This window comes from Puma concolor, chromosome E2, assembly GCF_028749965.1.
Source record: "Puma concolor isolate L17-30 chromosome E2, mPumCon1.1.hap2, whole genome shotgun sequence".
Classification (NCBI taxonomy): domain Eukaryota; kingdom Metazoa; phylum Chordata; class Mammalia; order Carnivora; family Felidae; genus Puma; species Puma concolor.
Genome location: NC_141681.1, coordinates 15,244,675 through 15,266,519, shown reverse-complemented (window position 1 = coordinate 15,266,519; position 21,845 = coordinate 15,244,675). Strand labels below are relative to the sequence as shown.

Sequence of the window (21,845 nt, the reverse complement as noted above, 5' to 3'; positions counted from 1 at the left end):
TAACAGAAGTCAAAATGGTAGCTTGAACAAAGTGGAAGTTGATTTCTCTCTTCACTTACATAACAGTGTAAGTAAGCAGTCCAGGGCTGATAAGATGGCACCACAGTTTATAGGGCCCAAGCTCTTTCTGCCTTGTTCTGCTGTCAACTTGTAATTGAATATCGTGGTCTATAAAAGCTGAGTTAGCTCCTGCCTCATGTTCACATTCTATCAAGTGGGAAGGGGAGAAGGGAAAGTGGGAAGCCTGATCATTTTCTTTAAGGGCACAGTCTAGAAATTGCACCAATTACTTCTTATATCCCATTGGCCGGAACCTGATCACATGGCCATACTGCTGCAAGCAAGGAAGGCTGGGAAATGTAGTGCTTAGTGGAGCTACTATGTTTCCCTGGAATGAAGGCACGGTGGTGGAATAATCAATAGTCTCTGCACTATAAGTAACATTTCCTTCCTCAGTCTTCCCCTCAAAACTCTACACATCATTCCCTTGTGTTTTGTCATTTAATGCTATAGTGGAAAAGACTACAGTTAGCCTTTTTTTTTTTTTTTTTTTAAATAACAGGTAGCCTTTTTTCATCTTAGATTGTAAAATGTTTTAATCTGTGTAATACAGAAATTCTCTTAGCATGCATCTAGGTCACTTTTCACTGATTTTGTCTAGAATGTGATGTTCTATATACACATTGTTCTTGGCTTGTAAAAATTTTATTCTCTGCCACCTATTTGTCACTTCTGTTTCATTAGTTCTGATTTTGTCCTTAAGAAATACTAGTTATCGGGGCACCTGGGTGGCTCAGTTAGTTGAGCATCAGACCCTTGACTTAGGATCAGGTCATGATCCCAGGTTCATGGCATCAATCCCCTCATCAGGCTCCACACTGAGCATGGAGACTGCTTAAGATTCTCTCTCTCAGGGTGCCTGGGTGGCTCAGTCGGTTAAAGCATCCGACTTCCAACTCACAATTTGTGGGTTTGAGCCCCACAGTGCACTCTGTATTGACAGTGCAGAGCCTGCTTGGGATTTTTTCTCTCCCTCTCTCTCTCCCCCCCTCCCCTCAAATAAATAAACTTAAAAAAAAAAAAGATTCTGTCTCTTTCCCTCTGCCCCTCCCCTGCGTGCATGTGTACATATACACACTCTCTTTCTCTTTATCTCAAAAACAAAAAAACAGTTATCCATGTGCTAAATTGCACGTTTCTGTCCTCCATATCTTTCCTGTCATTCTTTTAAATGAAAAGAATGGTTTTGTATGCTTTGCTCTGTTGCGTTCAGGGCGAACTCCTCACTTTTTTCCTCCGTCTCACTGTTTTGATTTTTCCAAGTCGGTTCTGTATTACCAGTGTGAATTTTAACTTTTCTGAAGCATTTTAGCTCTCTCGAAATCCTCCAGTATCATTTATTTCTCCTTTAATTTATCTCATTCTTGTGCATGTTAGCTTCACTTGGTTTATTTTTAAGACTTTCTGTTTATATTAAGGATGTTAACCAGCTTTGTGAAATATTTTTCTGGATTTTGCTGTTGATAATTTTCAGAGGTATATGTTCCTCTAAGTCCTCTGGATTCAATTCCCAGGGTCCAGAGTGACATTCATGGGCTTCTTTTTGTTGTTTTTTTTTCCTCATCTTTTTTTTTTTTAATGTTTATTTATTTTTGAGGTGGGGGGAGAGAGAGAGAGGAAGAGGGAACAGGGGAGGGGCAGAGAGAGGGGGACAGAGGATCTGAAGCAGGCTCTTTGGGGACTGCAACAAGTGTCTGATGTGGGGCTCAAACTCACAAATCACGAGACCATGACCTGAGCCGAAGTTAGACACTCAACCGACTGAGCCACCTAGGTGCTCCAGTTTTTTCCTCATCTTTTAAGGCAAGGCCTGTCCAAGCACAGTGTTTGTCCATAGACCAAGAAACTGGATCACCCTTGGTTCAGCAACTTGTTGACCCACCTAGTGGTCATAACCCCTTTCAGATCGCCAGTTGAAGCACAGGATCAGTTGCTGGTTCCCCGTGAGCTGTTGAAGTAATGACCCTAATCCAAGGTGACATTTTTCTCAACCTTAAATACATTGGTTAGATTTTTACATCGTTCGATATTATTACACTCATTCTCCAGATGAGAGAGCTAGTAGGCTGTCATTTGTCTAAGGCTTCATAGTTACAGTAAAAGGTAGACCAGGTCAAGAGTTCAGGTCTTTTGCCTCAGAATCCAGTTTCTAAATTTTTTTAAAGTTTATTCATCTTGAGAGACAGTGAAAGGGGGGGTACAGAGAGAGAGGGAGAGTGCATCCCAAGTAGGCTTTGTGCTGTCACTGCAGAGCCTGATATGGGACTCAAACCCATGAACGGTGAGATCATGCCTGACGTGAGCTGAAACCAAGAGTCATGTGCTTACCCGACTGAGCCACCAGGCACCCTCAGAATCCAGTTTCTTTCTTCTACTTTCCATCCTGCATTCCTTGGTAGAAAAACATGGCAGTTAACACCTCAGAACTCTGTCCTCCCCCAGCAGTAGTGGCTACAATGATTCTGCTGCTAAATATACCAGTCCCATCAACAACAAAGGGAATGTTACAAAAAGAGATAGAGGGAGCAGGCTTGCTATAGCCAGATAAATTGTAATGGGTCTAGACACGCATGCCTTGAAAGAGATCAACTTAAGTTAATAGCAAATAGCTATGTCGGTTTTTTAATGTTAATTTATTTTTGATAAATAAATACCTGTGCAAAAGCGTGGGGGGGGGGGGGCGGGGGAGGGGTGGGTAGAGACAGAGAATCCAGAGCAGGCTCCAGGCTGTCAGCACAGAGCCTGACGAGCTCAAACTCACAAGCCTTGAGATAATGACCTGAGCCAAAGTCTGAGCCTTAACCAAATGAACCACCCAAGCATTCCTCAAATAGCCATGTTAACACACTGATAGTGCCTTCAGATTACGGTTTTCTTGCTGGAAAATGTGGAAAGGGAATGAAAGCGATAATGGTGATCTGGTGAAATGTTGTAAATGATCATTTTCTAGAAAAATCAGACTACAGCCATACCACCCTCAACATGGCCAATCTCATCTAAAAGTACCATAAGGAAAGAAAGAATGAAAGGGAGGGAAGGAGGGAGGAAAGATCAGAAAAATGCTCTGATTTATTAATAGAGCTCCTCCTTTTGCTAAAATTATGAGTCATATACTTCTGCAGTAATATTTGTGTACTGGCAACTTCACAATTGCTCTGATTTAATGTTTTTATACAGAGAGCCTTTGGAAAAGAAGCAGAGATGAGACATTAGTGATTTGTGATGCTTCAGCTCTAGAATCCCAGCTTGTCTACAGAATTATCAACAGTAGGAAATGATCAGTTTGGTCTCCATATAAAATGATTTATACTGTTGTTCACCAAGAGTGAAACATCCTTAGGTAAAATAGAAAGAGATACTTCTATCCTACACTTTTACTTGGACTCAACCTGCTTTCTTCTTTCTGTGGCAGCTGCTCACCCAGCAATGGCATGTCCCCACACTGCTGGTGCTAATCTTGTAAGTGCCTCCCTTGACAGTAGACACCTGGGGTTATCAATCTCTGTCTTTCCTGGTCCGTCCTGCCAGAATACTGCTCGGTCTCCCCGAGTTCTCTGGATGTAGTTTTCTGATAAGGAAAGTACTTACGTGCAGGACGGAACCAGGTTTAATGGGTGCTTTACCAACAACATTTTTAAAGCCTAGCTCTGGCTTTCATGTTGTTATAATTATCATTTGTTGGCTGGTTGTTTATTCCCTGATTCATTCCAAAAAGGACTTGTGACATCTTACAAAAGGATATTGCAATGTCATAAAATTCAGATTTCTTTTTAAAAAGGAAAAAAATTTGAGTGAAAGGGAAATAAAAGTAGAAACTCTGCATAATCTATAAAAGTTCACATTCTAGAAATTTCTTCGCCTTCTTGCCTCTGTGTCCTATATAGAAACCTTTCAGTGGATGTCTAAATATAGATTTACTTTTGTTTGACCCACTGCCAAAAATAAGCTTTTCTAGCAGTATAAAAGAGAACAGGGATGAAGTAAAAATCCCTTAAGTCAACATTTTCTTTCTTTTTTTTTTTTTAATGTTTATTTATTTTTGAGAGACAGAGAGCACATGCACAAGTTGGGGAGTGGCTGAGAGAGAGGAAGACACAAAATCTGAAGCAGGATCCAGGCTGTCAGCACAGAGCCTGACACGGGGCTTGAACCCACGAAACATGAGATCATGACCTGAGCCAAAGTCGGACACTTAACCAAATGAGCCACCCATGTGCCCCTTAAGTCAGTATTTTCCAAGTGGTGTTGTGCAGCACAGCAACCAACCTTGCCTAAAACGTTTCCCGAAGGAAAGAAAACAAATGTTGCTGCCTGCAGGACTTCTCAGGGCCTTCCATATGGCCAAACCTAACCACTTCTGACCAGCTTCACCATTATCTCGCTGTAGTCTAAGCCTCCATCATCTCCCGGCTGCACTTTGCATCCACCTCCTGCTCATATCCCTGCTTCTACCCTCGGCCCTTTCCTGTCCGTGCTCAACACAGCAGTCACAGGAGTGAGGCTTTATAACCCAAGTCATGCTACTGTTCCTCAAAGCCCCCGCTGTCTTGGAAACACTGCCTTCATTTTCATTGGGTAAAATTGGCTTCAGCCTTTTCCTTTACGTACCTTTCAGTCCAAGACCCTGTGCCGTTCCATCAGCCCCTTTCCTTCACTACCCAGAGTCATGGGGCATGTCCTGTCTGTCACCTCGGTGCCTAGCAGCCGGCCTGCATCTGAAACACAGGCTGGGAAAGCTCCGGTGGAGATGACCTCAAGCCCCATAGTAGACTCCCTCCCGAGGTCTTTACTTCTCACCGATAAACATAGTTTCAGGGAGCACCTGGGTGGCTCAGTTGGTTAAGCATCCGACTTCGGCTCAGGTCACCGGTCCGTGAGTTTGAGCCCCGCATCGGGCTCTGGGCTGATGGCTCGGAGCTTGGAGCCTGCTTCTGATTCTGTGTCTCCCTCTCTCTCTCTCTGCCCCTCCCCCGTTCATGCTCTGTCTCAAAAATAAATAAACGTTAAAAAAAAATTTTTTTTAAAAAAAACATCGTTTCAGGAGGCATCTGATCAGGTAAATACGGAAAACTGAGGTCACCCTGGGTACCTTTGTGGCACTGTAAAAGCATTCCTATTCTATTTTGTGATGTTGCAGGAACAGCCATGTGAGGAACGGGCCTAGTTCACCACTTACATCCGAGCAGAACTCTACCTAAGAGAGTAGAGAACTCTACCTTATGCTGATGCATAAGCACATGTCCCGATCAAAAGCAAGCACTAAACAAGTCCACAGTGGGTTTTATACCCACTTCAGTATTTAATGTCTTGTTTTTATTCAATACGATTATTTTTGGTGCTTCAGATGGGGGGGACGCTTTGTCCACCTGCCACACTTTTCCAGCCATGGCACACCCCTCCGGACTGTTATTCCTACTCACCACCTCAGTGCTCCTTTTCTTTTAGTTCCCTTTTTCCCCACAAACTTAAAAAAAAAAAAAAAAAAAAAGACAAAGCCACTTTGATAATGTTGAGTGAAGAAAATCATCCTTCTCTCTCTCTTTTTTGTTTTTTTTAAACCCAAGCCCTACTTACATGCAACCTAACATTTCCTTGCTAAAAGGTAATCCTGTTTATGCTGGATCTGCTTTCAGTGGCAATTGAAACTACACATTCACTATTGTTGCGGTTAGCCTTGTGCTCTCCTGGCAGAAAAACTGATCTACAGTGGCTTCAACAGAGAGGGTTTTGTTTTCCTTAAATAAAGAGAAGTCTGAAGTATAGCATACCCAAAAGGGCGTACAGATAAATTATTGGAAATATTCAGAGAATACCAGATCAATAGACAAAAGCTGATTGTACTTCTACACATCAGCAGTAGTTAGAAACTAAGATTAAAAAAAAAAAAAAAAAAAGAATAGCAAGTACCTAAGAGGAAATGTAACGAAAGATGGGCAAAACTTATATGGGGACAACTGTAAAACTTAATAATTAAGAGCTAACGAAGAGGGGCGCCTGGGTGGCACAGTCGGTTAAGCGTCCGACTTCAGCCAGGTCACGATCTCGCGGTCCGTGAGTTCGAGCCCTGCGTCAGGCTCTGGGCTGATGGCTCAGAGCCTGGAGCCTGTTTCCGATTCTGTGTCTCCCTCTCTCTCTGCCCCTCCCCCGTTCATGCTCTGTCTCTCTCTGTCCCAAAAATAAATAAACGTTGAAAAAAAAATTTAAAAAAAAAAGAGCTAATGAAGAAAGGTGAAATGAATGGTGAGATCCACCATGACTCAGCCCAGGTTCACACTGCTCTAAAACATCAGATAAGGCGCCCTTGGTGTCCATCCTGGCTGCAAGTAGAATGGCATTCGATAAGACCTTGACCTTCATTGGAAAACGTGAAGTTGCGTGGCAGCTGGGTCTCACTCGTACCTTTATTCCTGCTCACTTACACCTTGGTCCCAAAGTATAATACCAAAACTGGGTGGTCCTCAATTCTAAGATCATTCTGTAACTGCTCCAACCCCCTATAAACCCTACGAATTAGGAATACCCCTATTCACTTGCATGGCCCACAAGGGCCAGATCATAACTGACTTTAACCGCTCTGACTCCTGAGCCTAGCAGCACCCAGTAGGCCCTTAATTATGACTTATTGAGGGGTGCTTGGGTGGCTCAGTCGGTTAAATGGCAGACTTTGGCTTAGTTCATGAATGATCTCATGGTTCATGAGTTCAAGCCCCATGTTGGGCTCTGTGCTGACAGCTCGGAGCCTGGACCCTGCTTTGGATTCTGTGTCTCCCTCTCACTCTCTGCCCCTCCCCCGCTCATGCTCTCACTCTCTAAACTAAACATTTTTTTTAAAAAGACTTAACTGAATACATGACTGAATTAAACTGCAATGGGCTGTTCTCTAGAAATTGCGTCAAGTAGTTGGTGTAAACAGATCATCTCAGTCAGGACTTCCAGTTCAAAAGCAGTGGCCTCTTAAAAGTTTTCAGATCATGTCCAGAGTTCTGGGTTTGTTTTCTCAGAATTTCTGCCTCCCACCTCCTGCCATGTGGAATTTCAAGTACCTGTGCTTCCCTCTTGAACATGAACTCTTGAATTGAGACAGGAACCAGCGGGAAACCTGAGGAAAGCATACTTCTGAATAGAAAAGTTCGTTTTCATTGTTTTGATTTCCATGTATCCCCCACTTTTGATCATGGCCATGAGATTTAAATTTCTCTTACAGATCTTATTCTCAGACCCATCTGTCCCTGTATCTATCATTGTAAGACCTAGGTATCTCTTTCCTCTATTGCATGGAAGAGGTGAACATTCTATGCATTTGCAGAAAAGCTTCTGAAAGTAGTAACTGTTAGGGGGAGCCTGTGATTCATTGAGCTTGTAATGTTACCTGAGGTCAATTCTTACTCAAACAAGGTCTGAAACTACTAAAGTGCAGCCATTTTCTAGAGATAATGTTGACAAAATCCTTCATTCTCAACAGGTCGCAGATGAGCCAGCAGGGAGTTTGAACGAAGTGATTCATGGTTTGCAAAGTCACAGCAAACTACGGAGAGCTTGTGAGGTGCTCCAGAAACTGACGGCCTTTATGCCAGAATTTTCTAAGTCAGCTCAAGTAAGCAAGAGGGTGATCGGGAGGAAACGAGATATGAGAAAGGGGGAAGTGAAACAGACAAAATGTGTATAAAGTAGAAAATACGTAATCTAGAGATTGTGCCCTGTGCAGAATTTAGCCTTGTGAACCATTTTGTAGAGACCCAATTTAACATTCAGTCAGGGTATATTTACCTCTAAGTCTGAAGATTGCGGATAAATTGATCAGTAATGACCTTTTCAGATATGCTGTGTTTATTTTCTTTTGATCATTTATCAAGTTACTGTCTTTCTGATACATTTGTTAGACATAATGGGAGACAGAAATAGATCCACTCCTTGCCCGAGATAGAGCAGTTCAGCTTCGAAACAGACATGGGCCATCAGTGCCCCCGCAATGTTTACATTTGTTCCCTCCACATTTGCCAAGTTACTCCCAGTAATTATTCATGCCTGTCTCTACTCCCTACACATAAATAAATTAAGGGAATGAGATTCATGAGAATTTTCATTTTTTTTCTTTTCCATGTCCTATATTTTCAGATATCTGTGATAAGCATATATATACAATCTGTGCTGGTTTATTTGGGCTGGTTTATTTTTAATTATGGCAATAATACATACTTGTTATTTAAAAATCTGAATTAAAGCATATAAAGTTATAAAGCAATAGCCCTCACTGTCTTTATCCTTCTTGCTAATCCCATTCTCAGGATGTAATCACTATTATCAGATTTTTTTTTTTTTTAAGTTACATCCGAATTAGCCTATAGTGCAACAATGATTTCAGGAGTAGATTCCTTAGTACCCCTTACCCATTTAGCCCATCCCCCTTCTCACAACCCCTCCAGGAACCCTCAGTTTGTTCTCCATATTTATGAGTCTCTTCTGTTTTGTGCCCCTCCCTGTTTTTATATTATTTTTGTTTCCCTTCCCTTATGTTCATCTGTTTTGTCTCTTAAAGTCCTCACATGAGTGAAGTCATACGATTTTCTCTGACTAATTTCACTTAGCATAATATCCTCTAGTTCCATCCACGTAGTTGCAAATGGCAAGATTTCATTCTTTTTGATTGCCAAGCAATACTCCATTGTGTGTATATATACCACATCTTCTTTATCTATTCATCCATGGATGGACATTTGGGCTCTTTCCATACTTTGGCTATTGTGGATAGTGCTGCTATAAACATGGGGGTGCATGTGTCCCTTTGATACACCTGTATCCCATGGATAAATGCCTAGTAGTGCAGTTGCTGGGTCGTAGGGTAGTTCTATTTTTAGTTTTTTGAGGAACTTCCATACTGTTTTCCAGAGTGGCTGCACCAGCTTGCATTCCCATATTATCAGATTATTATTAATTTGCTCTACATAGCCTGCCAGATTTTTTCTATGTGTAAACAGGTTTGTTATTGTAACAAAAATGGCATTAAAGTATACACATTTTTCAGCTCCCCCCCTTTTTAAAAATATATCTAATGTTTATTTAGTTTTGAGAGAGCAGGAGAGGGGTAGAAAGAGGGAGATGGGGGATCTGAAGCAGGCTCTGCACTGACAGCAGAGAGCTCAATGCTGGTCTCAAACTCATGAACCACAAGATCATGACTGTTATGCCCTCTTATTTACTTCCCGGAGGTCTTGTACCGGTCGGTAGTCATTTGTGTGAGGCTTTTTGACCGGCAGTAAGGGGGTGTTCCAGGCAGACTGGCAAGGAACCCCTAGGCTTCGTAGTCTCTGGATGTGTGGCTGGATCCCCTTCCGGGCCTCCTGAGACATGGGGTATTGTTTGATCCTTACTGGACTCTCTCCTGGATTGAGCTCTACCAGGACCGGGGTCCTGTGAGCAGCTAGTCCTATCCCCCCCGTCTCTGCCCAAACTGAGGGGAATTCTTGTAGCCATCTGTCTATATTATCCTCTCTCGGGAGCGCCTCCTGGTGGAGGAGGTATTCATCCTCCAGTTTCATGGTCAGGACCTGGATGGGGTGGCCCTTGCCATCGGTGACCTGAGGCCCCCCTTGTCTGAAAGTTATCTGAGCTCCAATCTTGGTCAGTAAGTCCCGTCCTAACAGCGGGTAGGGGCATTCTGGTATTACCATAAAGGAGTGGGATACCTGGCCCGTTCCCAAATCTACTGTTCTTCGGGTAGTCCATGAATACTGGCTCATACCAGTTGCCCCTTGTACCCAGGACTTCTTGCTAGCTAGTTTTCCTTGTGGGGTGCAGAGGACCGAATGTTGTGCTCCAGTGTCGACAAGGAAGTCAATAGGGGTCCCCTCCACTTTAAGAGTTACCCTGGGTTCGGGGAGAGGGTCCGAACCCTGACTCCCCTAATCACTTAGTTCATCCAGCTCTAGGACTTTTACTCGATCAGTCTTGCTTCCCTTCCCGCCAGCTCTTTTTGGACAATCTCGGGCCCAATGCCCTATCTCCTTGCAGTATGCGCACTGATCCTTCTGCAGCCTCTGCTTCCCCCCCTTGGTGCTTTTACCTTTTCTTGTGTCATCTGCCAGCTGCCAGAGATGGCGGTCTCGTTCCTCGGGGAAGTCAGCAGTGGTAGCTAGTAGTATTCTGGCCAGGTCTCGAGTCTGCTTACTGCTGGCAGCTGCCATGGCGCGAGCCTGCTTGTCCTCAGGAGGCTCCCAGTTATTATATACCTTTTCGGCTACCACCAGTAAGTCCTGCAGACTTTTTTTCTCCTAGTCTATCTATTTTCTGTAATTTTCTCCTAATGTCTATGGCCGATTGGTTTACAAAGGCCATGATAACAGCTGCCTTGCTTTCCGGAGCCTCTGGATCCATGGGGGTATAGGTACGGAATGCCTCCATGATCCGTTCTAAAAAGGCAGCCGGAGATTCATCTTTTCCCTGTTGTACATTTCCTACCTTGGCCAAATTGGTTGGCTTTCTAGCAGCCATTCGGAGACCCCCCATTAGAGTCTGGCGGTAGACCCGGAGCCTCTCCTTACCTTCTGCCATGTTGAAATCCCACTGGGGCCGAGTTAAGGGGAAAGAGGCATCTATCTGAGCCTGGTTGGTGGTGGGATTTCCGTCTGCGCCCGGAACTAGTTTTCGGGCCCCACTGAGGATTCTTTCTCTTTCTTCAGTCGTGAACAGGACCTGCAAAAGCTGCTGGCAATCATCCCACGTGGGCTGATGGGTAAAAAGAACAGAGTCTAATAAATCAATAAGCCCTGCCGGTTTCTCGGAAAACTTAGGATTCTGAGCTTTCCAATTGTAGAGGTCACTAGTGGCGAAAGGCCAATAGTGATGGGGCTGATTCCCCTCCGCGTCTGGGGGTCCGGTGGCTCGCAGGGGCAGAATAGTGGAGTCGGCGGCGGCGGAGGCGGATTGCCCCCTCTGAGCCCTTTATCTGGTAAAGGGCGGGCTTCCCCCTGGAGCGTTTCCGCCTCCCGCTCTCGGAACAGCGTCTGCCTCCCCCGGAGGGGGAGGATGGTGTTCTTCCGGCATCCTAGAGGGGTTATACGGGGGAGGAAAAATTAATTCTTCTTCAGTACCCCCCTGTAGGACAGGGTAGAGGGGTGCTAAAGGCTGGGTAAGACTTTTCCTCTTCTCTGTCTCCTGCAAAGCAAGAATGGGTTTTGGCTCCGGAGGGAGGAGGGTTAGGAAGGGCTTAAGCCAAGAGGGTGGGTCTTCTACAAGGTCCTGCCAAGTGATAATGTAAGGGAGCTGATCAAGATGGCCGCCTTAGGCTGAGAGATGATACTCCTGACTCGGTGGATGGTAGGGGGGTCGAAGGTCCCCTCGGGTGGCCATCCGACATTGAAAGTTGGCCACTCATGGGGCGCCTGGGTGGCGCAGTCGGTTAAGCGTCCGACTTCAGCCAGGTCACGATCTCGCGGTCCGTGAGTTCGAGCCCCGCGTCAGGCTCTGGGCTGATGGCTCAGAGCCTGGAGCCTGTTTCTGATTCTGTGTCTCCCTCTCTCTCTGCCCCTCCCCCGTTCATGCTCTGTCTCTCTCTGTCCCAAAAATAAATAAACGTTTGAAAAAAAAAAAAAAGAAAAAAGAAAGTTGGCCACTCGCTAGATCAAAAAAACTGCAACCGACCCTTTCGGACTTCCACACTGAGGTTGTTAGCTCTTCCCCTCACATCCTTAAAGTGATCAATCATAATACTTAGAGGAGTAGTCTGAGTCTGTCCCATAACGTCCGTCCAGTAAGTCCACAGAACAAAACAGAGAAACACAAAAACAGACAAACAGAGGGCCCCTAGAAAGTCTTCCAACTCCATGGAAGCAAAACTGCAAGCTAGCTTAGACCTTTGAGGGGATTCCATGTCCCTCCAAAACCGATGAGGGGATTCCACGTCCCTCCAAAGACGACGGCCTCACGCCGACCAGCGGGAGCGACCCGCCTCGTCTCAGACCTTTGAGGGGATTCCACGTCCCTCCAGAAGGGAGAATCGGAACGTCTTCCGAAACTCCCGGCCCGTGGTCCTCCAGTGCGTCCACTTAGACCGCGTCGGGCACTACCAGAATTCCAGAAATGAGCTCACACAGAAAAGACAGAACAAACAGACACTAACCGTGGCCAGTCAGGCTCTCCGGGTCGGGCGTCCCTCGGGGTTCTTGGGGATCCCGGACGAGCCCCCAAATGTTATGCCCAGAATTCGTGATCCCCAAAGACCACTAAGGAGCTGAGTCCGATGCAAAAGCAAAGAGCCTTTATTCGAGCTAGCTCGAGCTCAATCCCCTACCTGCACCGACGCAGCGGTGAGATACCAGGGAAAGAGAGCGAGTTTCAAAAGGACAAAGGTTTTATTGGGGCCTAGGGGCAGTTGGTGAGGTAATGGCTGTGGCCTCAGCCGATTGGCTGGGGAAGGGTCCTGGGGAAGGGTCCGAGTCCTGTTAGGCAGGTGAGGGGGGGTTACTCAAGGGGAGGAGGTGTGGTCAAGGTGAAGGACACAGAACAAGATGGAGTCGGCTGGCATAGGCCCGCCCTTTCAATGACTGGAGCCTAAGTTGGAGGCTCACCCAGCTGAGCCACCCATGAACCCCAGCCCCTTGGTTTGTTTTGCCTAATGCTGTGTCATGGATATCTTTTCGTGTCAGTGCACATAAGTGAACCAATTATTCTTAATGTGCATCTGGACATTTTTTTGTTTGTCTCCTCTCACAAATAGCATATCCACGAGCCTCCATGTACCTACATCACTAAGTACTTACGCACATGTTTCTGTGGAATAGAATGCCAGAAATAGAATTGAGGGGCTTTTAAATTTTCAGTGGATGACAAAGTCTCTTAAAGGACACTGTTTTATATCCCCACCAACTGTTGCCCCACACTTCTAATTTCAAAGGCAAGAAAAGAAGGAAAAGGAAGGAACATTTTACTGATTTACAAAGGAGGCCGAACGTCATCTTATATATTGATTGACCATGTGTATTTCTCCTCTCAGTGGCTTCTTCATGTCCTTTGTCCATTTCCCCCACAATGGGTTGTCATTTTACTTACTTGTCTGTTAGAGAGCTTTATTTATTGTTGATGTTGACCTTTCGTTACAGATGTTGCAAATATTTTGTGCCCATGTTTTTTATAACTTTATTATTTCTTTTTTTAAATGCAGAAGTCTTTAATAAATGTAACTTTGAAAACATAAATAACATTTCAAAACAAAAATAGTAGGACTCGCAGTGGATATTCTGTCAATTTGCTTAACCTTCTCACTTGTTTTGCATAAGAACAGCCTCCAGAAAGGAGAATTGGGGTTTTCAGTTTCATTCAGAACTTCTCTTGATCTCTATTTTAAGTCTATCTTGAGTGCTTTTTTGAGTTTCAAAGGATCATCTACTTGGTGTTTAAGCCAGTACTGCTCTTTGCCTGTTTTTAGCTTAGTTTTGTTAACTAGGTATTTGATCTACTTACCACTCCAGGAGGGTTCTGTGAGTTCCTTAGAATAACCTGAAATACAGGGGTGCGTGGTTAAGCGTCCAACTTCAGCTCAGGTCATGATCTCATGGCTTGTGAGTTCAAGCCCCACATTGGGCTCTCTGCTGTCAGGGCATGGAGCCTGCTTCAGATCTTCTGTCCCACTCTCTCTCTGCCCTTCCCTCACTCGTGTGTGTGTGTGTGTGTGTGTGTGTGTGTGTGTGTGTGTGTGTGTGTGTTTGTGTGCGCAATTGTATGTTCTGTCTTTCAAAAATAAATATATTTTTAAAACTTTTAGGGGCACCTGGTGGCTCAGTTAGTTGGGCCTCTGACCTCGGCTCAGGTTGTGATCTCATGGTCTATGAGTTTGAGCCCCACATCAGGCTCTGTGCTGACAGCTCAGAGCCTGGAGCCTGCTTTGGATTCTGTGTCTCCCTCTCTCTCTGCCCCTCCCCTGCTTGCACTCTGTCTCTCTCTCAAAAAAAATGAATAAACATTTAAAAGTTTTTTTTTTTTTAATTTTTAAAAAGAATAACATAAAATAAAAATCCTTCCTATAGGTAAGATGTAATATATTTTCTTTGGCTGCCAAGTTGTAATACTGGGGTTTTTTATGAATTTTTTTTTTCCCTTTTCCTTTTTCTTCTTCTTTTTTTTTTTTTTTTTTTTTTTTTTTTTATTAGAGAGTGCAGGGATGGGAGAGGGGCAGAGGGAGAGAAAGAATCTTAAGCAGGCTCCATGTTCAGCCACACACTCCTGTAATATTGCTTTTTATAAAAATGCGTTTGAGGGGCACCTGGGTGTCTCAGTGGGTTAAGCATGTGACACTTGATTTCGGCTCAGGTCATGATCTCAGGGTTCATTAGATGGAGCCCCACATTGGGCTCCATGCTGATGGCGCAGAGCCTGCTTGGGATTCTCTCACTCTCTCTCTCTGCCCCTATCCCCACCCCTCTCTCTCTCTCAAAATAAATAAATATTTTTAAAAATGCATTGAAATGCATAAAGAAATTGAACTCCTTATAAGAAGAACACAAGTAAACTTAAAACAGTCAGAAACAGCTCGGGGCTGTGTGTTTGCTTCCAAAATCTCCCAGGTTAGTGTCATCAGTCCTCATGTTTACCTGAGTGAGAAGTCACCAGAGAGCACATTTCAGAGCAAAGCAGTCTGGGTTTCAAAACCCCCCAACTGCCTGCCTCTTCGAGTCCCTCGACACTGTGATGGAAGCTGCTGGAGCAAGTCCACAGAGGTCCAAGCATGCCATTGAGCAGGTAGGTACAGTACATGCTGATGTCGAACTCAGTTTAGAAACTTTTTAAATCTTGGCAGATCCAGGTATCACACGGCCTCTTCCTCGATCTCTAAAGAGTCTCCGGCCAAGCGGCACCACTGAAGAGACCACCGTTAGACCCGCTCTGGGTCTTCCTCAGTGTCTCATCTGTGCGCCAAACCTCCCTAGTGCTATAATCCAGTGAAAAGAGCTCAGTATGGTGTTTGGCATATAGTAGACACTCAGTAAGTTAAACTTGCATTTTCGTGTTGATTTGCATTTCTGTATTCATTTGAGGAGATGTTCACCATCATCGGTCTATGTAAATGCAAATCACACCACAATAAAATGCCACTTTGTACCCAGAAATACAGACAGTAACAAGTGTTGGCAAGGAGGCAGACAAATTCGAGCCCTCGTACATTATTCGATTGTGAAATGATACGGCCACTTTGGGAAACAGTTTGACAGTTGCCCAAAAGGTTAAAAAAGGAACTTCCCATGTGGCCTAGCAATCCCACTCCTTGGAATAGGCTCACATACGTCCACACTAAAACTTGCACAGTCGTGTTTGTAGCAGCATGATTCAAATAGTCAAACGGCCAAAAAGCGGAAACAACCCAAATGTCCCTGATCCAACGAATGGATAAGTAAAATGTGTTATATTTGTTACATTAGCAACAAAAAAGAATGAAGCACTACAACATGGGTGAACCTTGAAAACATTACACCAAGTGAAAGAAGCCAGGCACAAAAGACCACGTATTGTGATTCTATTTTATGAAATGTCCACAAGAGAAAATCTCTAGATGCAGAATGTAGATTGGTGGTTGTCTAGGGCTGGGGGGGGGGGGCATAGGGACAGGAGAATGGACAGAGACAGCTGGCTGCTGGGTACTTGGGTACTGGGTTTATTTTAGGGAGATGAAAATTATCTAAAATTAGATCATAGTGATGGTTGCACTGTGAATATACCAAAAAAACATTGACTTGTATACTCTAAGTGGGTGATTTGTATTGTGAATTGCATTGTAATACAACTGTTTGTGAAAACCTCTCATAAGTAGGTCACAGGCAGGGGTGCCTGGCTGGCATAGTCGGTGGAGCATGCAACTCTTGATCTCCAGGACATGAGTGCCAGCCCCATGCTGGGTGTAGAGATTACTAAAAATAAATTTATTAAAAAAAATTTTAAGTAGGTCTAGAGAAGCTTATATCATGGGACAAAGAAATATTTTCTTGGATGGCCCTGTTAGTTGATACAAAGGATGGCGAGTCTTTAGCCAGACTACAAATACTTTCTTTGGGTCCTTTGCAAAGAATGTCATCTTTCAGGGGCGCCTGGGTGGCTCAGTCGGTTAAGCGTCTGACTTCGGCTCAGGTCATGATCTCACGGTTTGTGAGTTCGGGCCCCACGTTGGGCTCTGTGCTGACAGCTCAGAGCCTGGAGCCTGCTTCAGATTCTATATCTCCCCATCTTTCTACCCCTCCCATGCTCATGCTCTGTCTCTCTCTGTCTCTCAATAATAAATAAACGTTAAAAAAAAAAAAAAAAAAAAAAGAATGTCATCTTTCAATATGTCACTGTCCAGGTCTTTGTCCTCCTTCCAACCCCTCCAAAACCATTATCCACAAAGGCCACACAGGTCACATGGTATTTCCTTCTCAATGCAGGTAGAAAATATGCTGGAAATGGCCTTGCTGGCCCTTGGGAAGATCAAGGGAACATTTCTACAGCAGAACCAGTTTTCTGAGTCTTTAGTGACTTTGACCTCTATCATTGCTTCTCTGATGCTGAGCAGGTAACAGAGGAGGAGGGGGAGAGTGGTTCATTTTAGGTTTCTGATCTTTAGAAAACACACAGAGGTTGATTTCCATTTAATTTCTCCTTCATTAGCCAAACATGTCAACCTGGCCCCTGAGCTCCTATACTCTAGGGTCCCCAGCAGCTGTGAGGTTAGGCTTTCCAAGGGCTTCAGCTTTGGAAGAGCTCTTGAACAGACAACCAGGATTTAATGTTCAAGTGAGTGTCAAATTGATTCTGACCCAAATGGAGTTGGGATTGATGGCTACAGGCGTTTGGATGCACCATGATACGTAAGCTGGCCAGACCAAATAAGAGAAGGCTGGGTGCCATGGATTTCTGTTTTACAATGGCTGAAGTGGAGGCCTCTTAAAAATGGAGGAGTGCCTGGGTGGCTCGGTTAAGTGTCTGACTCTTGGTTTCAGCTCAGGTCATGATCTCACGGTTCGTGAGATCAAGCTCCACATTGGGCTTTGCACTAACAGCACAGAGCCTGCTTAGGATTCTCTGTTTCCCTCTCCCTCTGCGCCTCCCTTGCTCATGTGCATGTGTGTGCTTGCTCTTGTACTCTCTCTCTCAAAAATAAATAAGTGAACATTAAAAAAAAATGAGCCACTGTAGAGGTGGGAAGCATTAAACAGACCTCTGGATTTAACTGAGTTTCTGTGTTATGGTTTGAATTGATCTCAACTCTTCACTATTTATATATGAAGCTAGGAATATCTGAATAAGTATTGACTCGTTATACCAACTTATCCATATCAGTATATAGTGTATCTCTTTTGGCATTTACCTAACAAACAAGAGCAAGATTGCTGTCTTATCCTGGAGAGCAGAATACTTCCTTCCTAGTAATAATGAATCCTCCAGGTTTAAAAATGTTAAAAAATAATAATTCTGAGGGTCACAAGTAAATGACTCATCTTTAATTCTTCCTCGTATGATGTTATAATGAGAAATATTATTTCAGCTGAGATATTAGCAAGGGGAAAATCCCAACATTTACTTTGATTTCTGATATCTGATACATTATTACCTTTCAGGGTGTTAGGTAATAGATTTCAGCAATTGATGAAACAAATTTTCTTGTCTCTAGGTAATAGGACTAGCTTCAGTTCCTTCAGGGATTTTGATGACAACATTGTTGGAAGTATCGAAAGTGTGTTGCTAAGCTCTAATCATAAATTTTTCCAAGTCCATGATTTAGTGGAAGATATTGAGGTATGACTTCATTATAAAGGAATGAAATAGAAGGGAATAGGAATTCTTGGAGAATAGGATAGAAGGAAGCCATTTTAGATTCATGGCAGTGCCATTATTTTATTATTCACATCTTCACTTGGAAACTTTTACAAGAACTACTTTACCCTTAGGAGGTGTTTTAGGTTTGAGATTATATACTCTCCCTTAATCCCTACAGATATTCATGGAGGAATACCTAGGAAGTTACATTCCATTATCACTAGAAAGGAGACTGAAAGGCATCAACAGATGAACCATCTTGAAGATTGGTTAACTGTCTCGTTCTAGATCATGCTGTGGAGAAATGTTAGCGTGGAAATCTATCCCACCAGCATCAACATGAGCTCAGACCATTTTGTTATGACAGTGAGCATCACTTCCCTGGAGAAATCCCTGATCGTGTGCATAGAACCTGAAAGTCCCCTTTTAATGACGCTCTACCTGGGGTTCCAGTATCAGCCTAACCACACCCACTTCAACCTGAACATCACCCTTCCAAAGAATCAGGTATGGCAAAAAGGTAAAACCCCAATCAGAAACTTACTTTGAAATGCATTTTTTTCTTCTTTTTCTTCAACTTTTTATTTTGAGATAACTTTAGATTCTCATGCAATTGTGAAAAATAAAAGAGCTCATACCTTTTACCCAGTTTCCCCTCATGCTGGCATCTTGCATAACTATACCACTATATCCTAACCAGAAAATGACATTGATACAAAGCATTGACCTTACTTGGATTTCATCAGTTTTACCTGTACTCCTGTATGTATGTTTATTCCATGTAATTTTATCACACGTGGGAATGTATATGACCATGAAACACATTTTTTTTTAAAGATGGATTGTGGAATGGATCCAGATATATATGTGATAAAGCAAATTTAGTAAAATGTTAATTCTAGAATCTGGTTAGTGATTAAATGGGTCAACTTTCCATATGGCTGAAACTTTGCGTAATGTTGAGAAGTAAAATTCCTGCACATACACATATATTTCCAATTTTATTTCTAATCTTAGATTTGGGTCAGGCCAGAGATACCTCAGTAAATCTTGGTTTAATATCAAAATGACTACACTGTGGCTTAGAAAAGTGAAGAATTTGAGACATATATAAAAAGTTAAGAATTTCTGAGATACATAAATAGTGCCTTAGATGTACTTGACCAAAAAACATATTCACTGGATTTCAACTTTAAATGTTGTACTGGGGCGCCTAGGCATCCGACTTCAGCTCAGGTCATGATCTCGCATTTCGTGAGTTCGAGCCCTGCATCGAGCTCTGTGCTGACAACTTGGAGCCAGTAGCCTGCTTCGGATTCTGTGTCTCCCTCCCCCTCTCTCTCTCTCTCTGCCGCTCCCCCACTCATGCTCTCTCTCTCTCTCTCTCTCAAGAATAAACATTAAAAATCAATTTATTGTAATACTGAAGAATCTTAATAAAGAGCTACTGTTTGCATTTAAAAAATGTGTGGAGGAGTGGCAATAACCATGTTATAAAATATAAAGCATGTTATAATCCCCTCTCATTACAGTCTTCTCATGTTGAACAAGCTTCTGGCTGTTTTGTAGGCCTCGCTAACACGTATGATCACTTTTTAGGTGATTCCTGCTCTTAGACACAGTACCTGAGGCAGCACCTTTCATCCTGGGCTCCCGGGTATAAAGTTCTGTCTGTGTTACAGACAAGCTCTTTCCGACTCAGAACATGCGCCCCATTTTCCTTGCCAGTCGTGGCAATATCATGTCCCTTGGGGATCTTAGACATCCTCTGGTCCGGAGACTTTGTCGGAAAGATGAGAACATTAAGGAGATGGTGTGACTTGCCTTAGCCCTTAACAGCCATCTGGTGACAGAGCTGGGCCTCGAATCAGGGCTCTTTCCTGGAACCACACTCTTCCCATCCTTGCTTCGTTCTTGGGCTTCTTCTTTTAGCTCCGTCTTGTAGCTACTCGTTTGGGTGTGTGATTCATTCATTTTTCTAAAACTCATCATATATTCTGACTCATTAGACCTAAATCTTCATCTGTCAAAAGAACACAGCTTTTTATTGGAATGGGAGAAACTCAGAACCCCAGGTTGTGCAACTGGTCATTTTCTTGAAAGTCATTTGTAATTCTAAACTTAATCCTTTCCCCACTTGTAAAATAATGATAATAATAACAATAGATCCTTCAGAAGGAGCGTTCTGATAGTAATTTTGTCCCATTGGAAATGCAAGTAAGCCCTGTTCTTTGTTCTCAGATGAGGAACGTACAAGGGTGCTGGCTCCAGAGAGTCTGCAGTATGGGAGCAGCGCCTACTACACAACAGCTGTGCTGAATAAAAGCCAGTACAGTGCCCAGCGCACACCCACCCTGCTCTAGGCGGCAACTGCCGTCACTCGCTGTCATTTCTGGGACAGCCACAACAGCACGTGGGAGACCATAGCGTGCCAAGTAAGAAGCCACACCACTTCTCTTTCTCTTCTGCCCCAGCTGGCATGAAATGCAGAGCATCTGTTACCTCATTCTAGGGGCCCAGAAAGAAAAAGCATCAGGAGGGAGAGAAATCGGCCTGGCAAAAAAGAAGATTGCATGTAGCGGGCCAGGAAAGTGTGTCTCTTCGGAGCAGGCTTACACTTTATATTTGTTATTTGCTTCTCAAATATTCAGTCCAGGGTGAATCTGACAGTTCTAGATAAAAGAAGCAGTACGTAGGGGTGTCTGGCTCAGTCACTTAAGCGTCTGACTCTTGATGTCAGTTCAGGTCATGATCTCCCAGTATGTGTGTTCGAGCCCTGCATTGGGCTATGCGCTGATGGCACAGCGCCTGCTGGGGATTCTGCCTCTCCTCTCTGCTCCTCCCCAGCTGTGCATGCTCACGCTCTCTCTCTCTCTCTCTCAAATAAACTTTAAAACAATTTTTTAAAAAAGCAATAGGTGGACTCTGTTAAATTCAGCAAGTGTTAAATATGTTGCGGGTAAAAGTAAACAAATTTCCTGCGTAATTAAAGAGAGCTTTTGTAAAAATAAGCTGGCAGATTCTTGTACATTCCAGGCGAGATGGGGACTTTTCTCATTGTCACCTCGTTCCAGGGGTCTGCTCACTTTAAAATGGCGCCCTGCATTTTCGCACGGGTGATTCTGTGTGATCCCATCTGATTTAAGTCCTGGTTCATTTGCACCAAGACCTTGGTGTAAAGTTCTGGAAATAATGAGGCTGTTGGTTAAGAGCTGAGAGAGGGTCATTCACATGTGAAGAGAGCAAAAGAGGATGCTGTGGAAGGCAGCTGCGCCATTCGTGGCCTCGGCAGGGATTTCGGAAGAGCTGGAGCAGAGCCTCTCGAGCAAATCCTCTACCTGGGAGCCCCTTAGGTTGCAGTTTCTGGTGAAATAAATCGGGGCAAGACCTGAGTGGCCTTTCTAACAAGCCCCCTGCACAACGCTGGGACCCCATGTGGGGAAGAGAGCTGCCGAGAGCAGGATGACAGTTAGAGGGTGAGAGATAGACCTGGCACCCAGAACTTAACCTTGTGCCTTGGAAAGCAGCCAGTCATACTGACAATATTTGAAGCTTTTTATCTGCACAATCGAACGTGGAATTGGTAATTTTCATTTGATTGCCTAGTAACATTTTTAAAAATACATATTTTTTAAAGTTTATTTATTTTGAGAGAGAGAACACGTGCGAGCACAAGTGGGGGGGGGGGAGAGAGAAGAGAGAGAATCGCCAACAGGCTCCATGCTGTCAGCACAGAGCTCGACTCTGGGCTCAAACCCACACACCTCCAGATCATAACCTGAGTCGAAACCAAGAGTCGGACGCTTAACTGACTGAACCACCCAGGTGTCCCTGAAGATACTTTTTTGTGAAGAAATGTTACAACATGTGGAAGTTATAAGGAAGTTATAGGGAATAATATAATAAAAACATTACATACTCTGGCTTTGGGGGATCGGAGGAAGATGGCGGCGTAGGAGGACGCTGGGCTCACCGCGCGTCCTGCTGATCACTTAGATTCCACCTACACC

General features: G+C 43.9%; 1 protein-coding gene across 1 annotated transcript in view; it reads left to right on the top strand.

Annotated features, from left to right (window-relative positions):
* Positions 1-21,845, top strand: part of PKD1L3 (polycystin 1 like 3, transient receptor potential channel interacting) — a 93,713-nt gene that overhangs the window by 12,061 nt on the left and 59,807 nt on the right. The window contains 10 exon segments of the mRNA XM_086690887.1: positions 3,374-3,519; positions 7,523-7,654; positions 14,616-14,714; positions 14,716-14,790; positions 16,464-16,613; positions 16,687-16,818; positions 17,637-17,644; positions 17,703-17,814; positions 18,124-18,355; positions 20,077-20,270. Coding sequence (XP_086547013.1) covers positions 3,374-3,519; positions 7,523-7,654; positions 14,616-14,714; positions 14,716-14,790; positions 16,464-16,613; positions 16,687-16,818; positions 17,637-17,644; positions 17,703-17,814; positions 18,124-18,355; positions 20,077-20,270 — 1,280 coding nt within the window.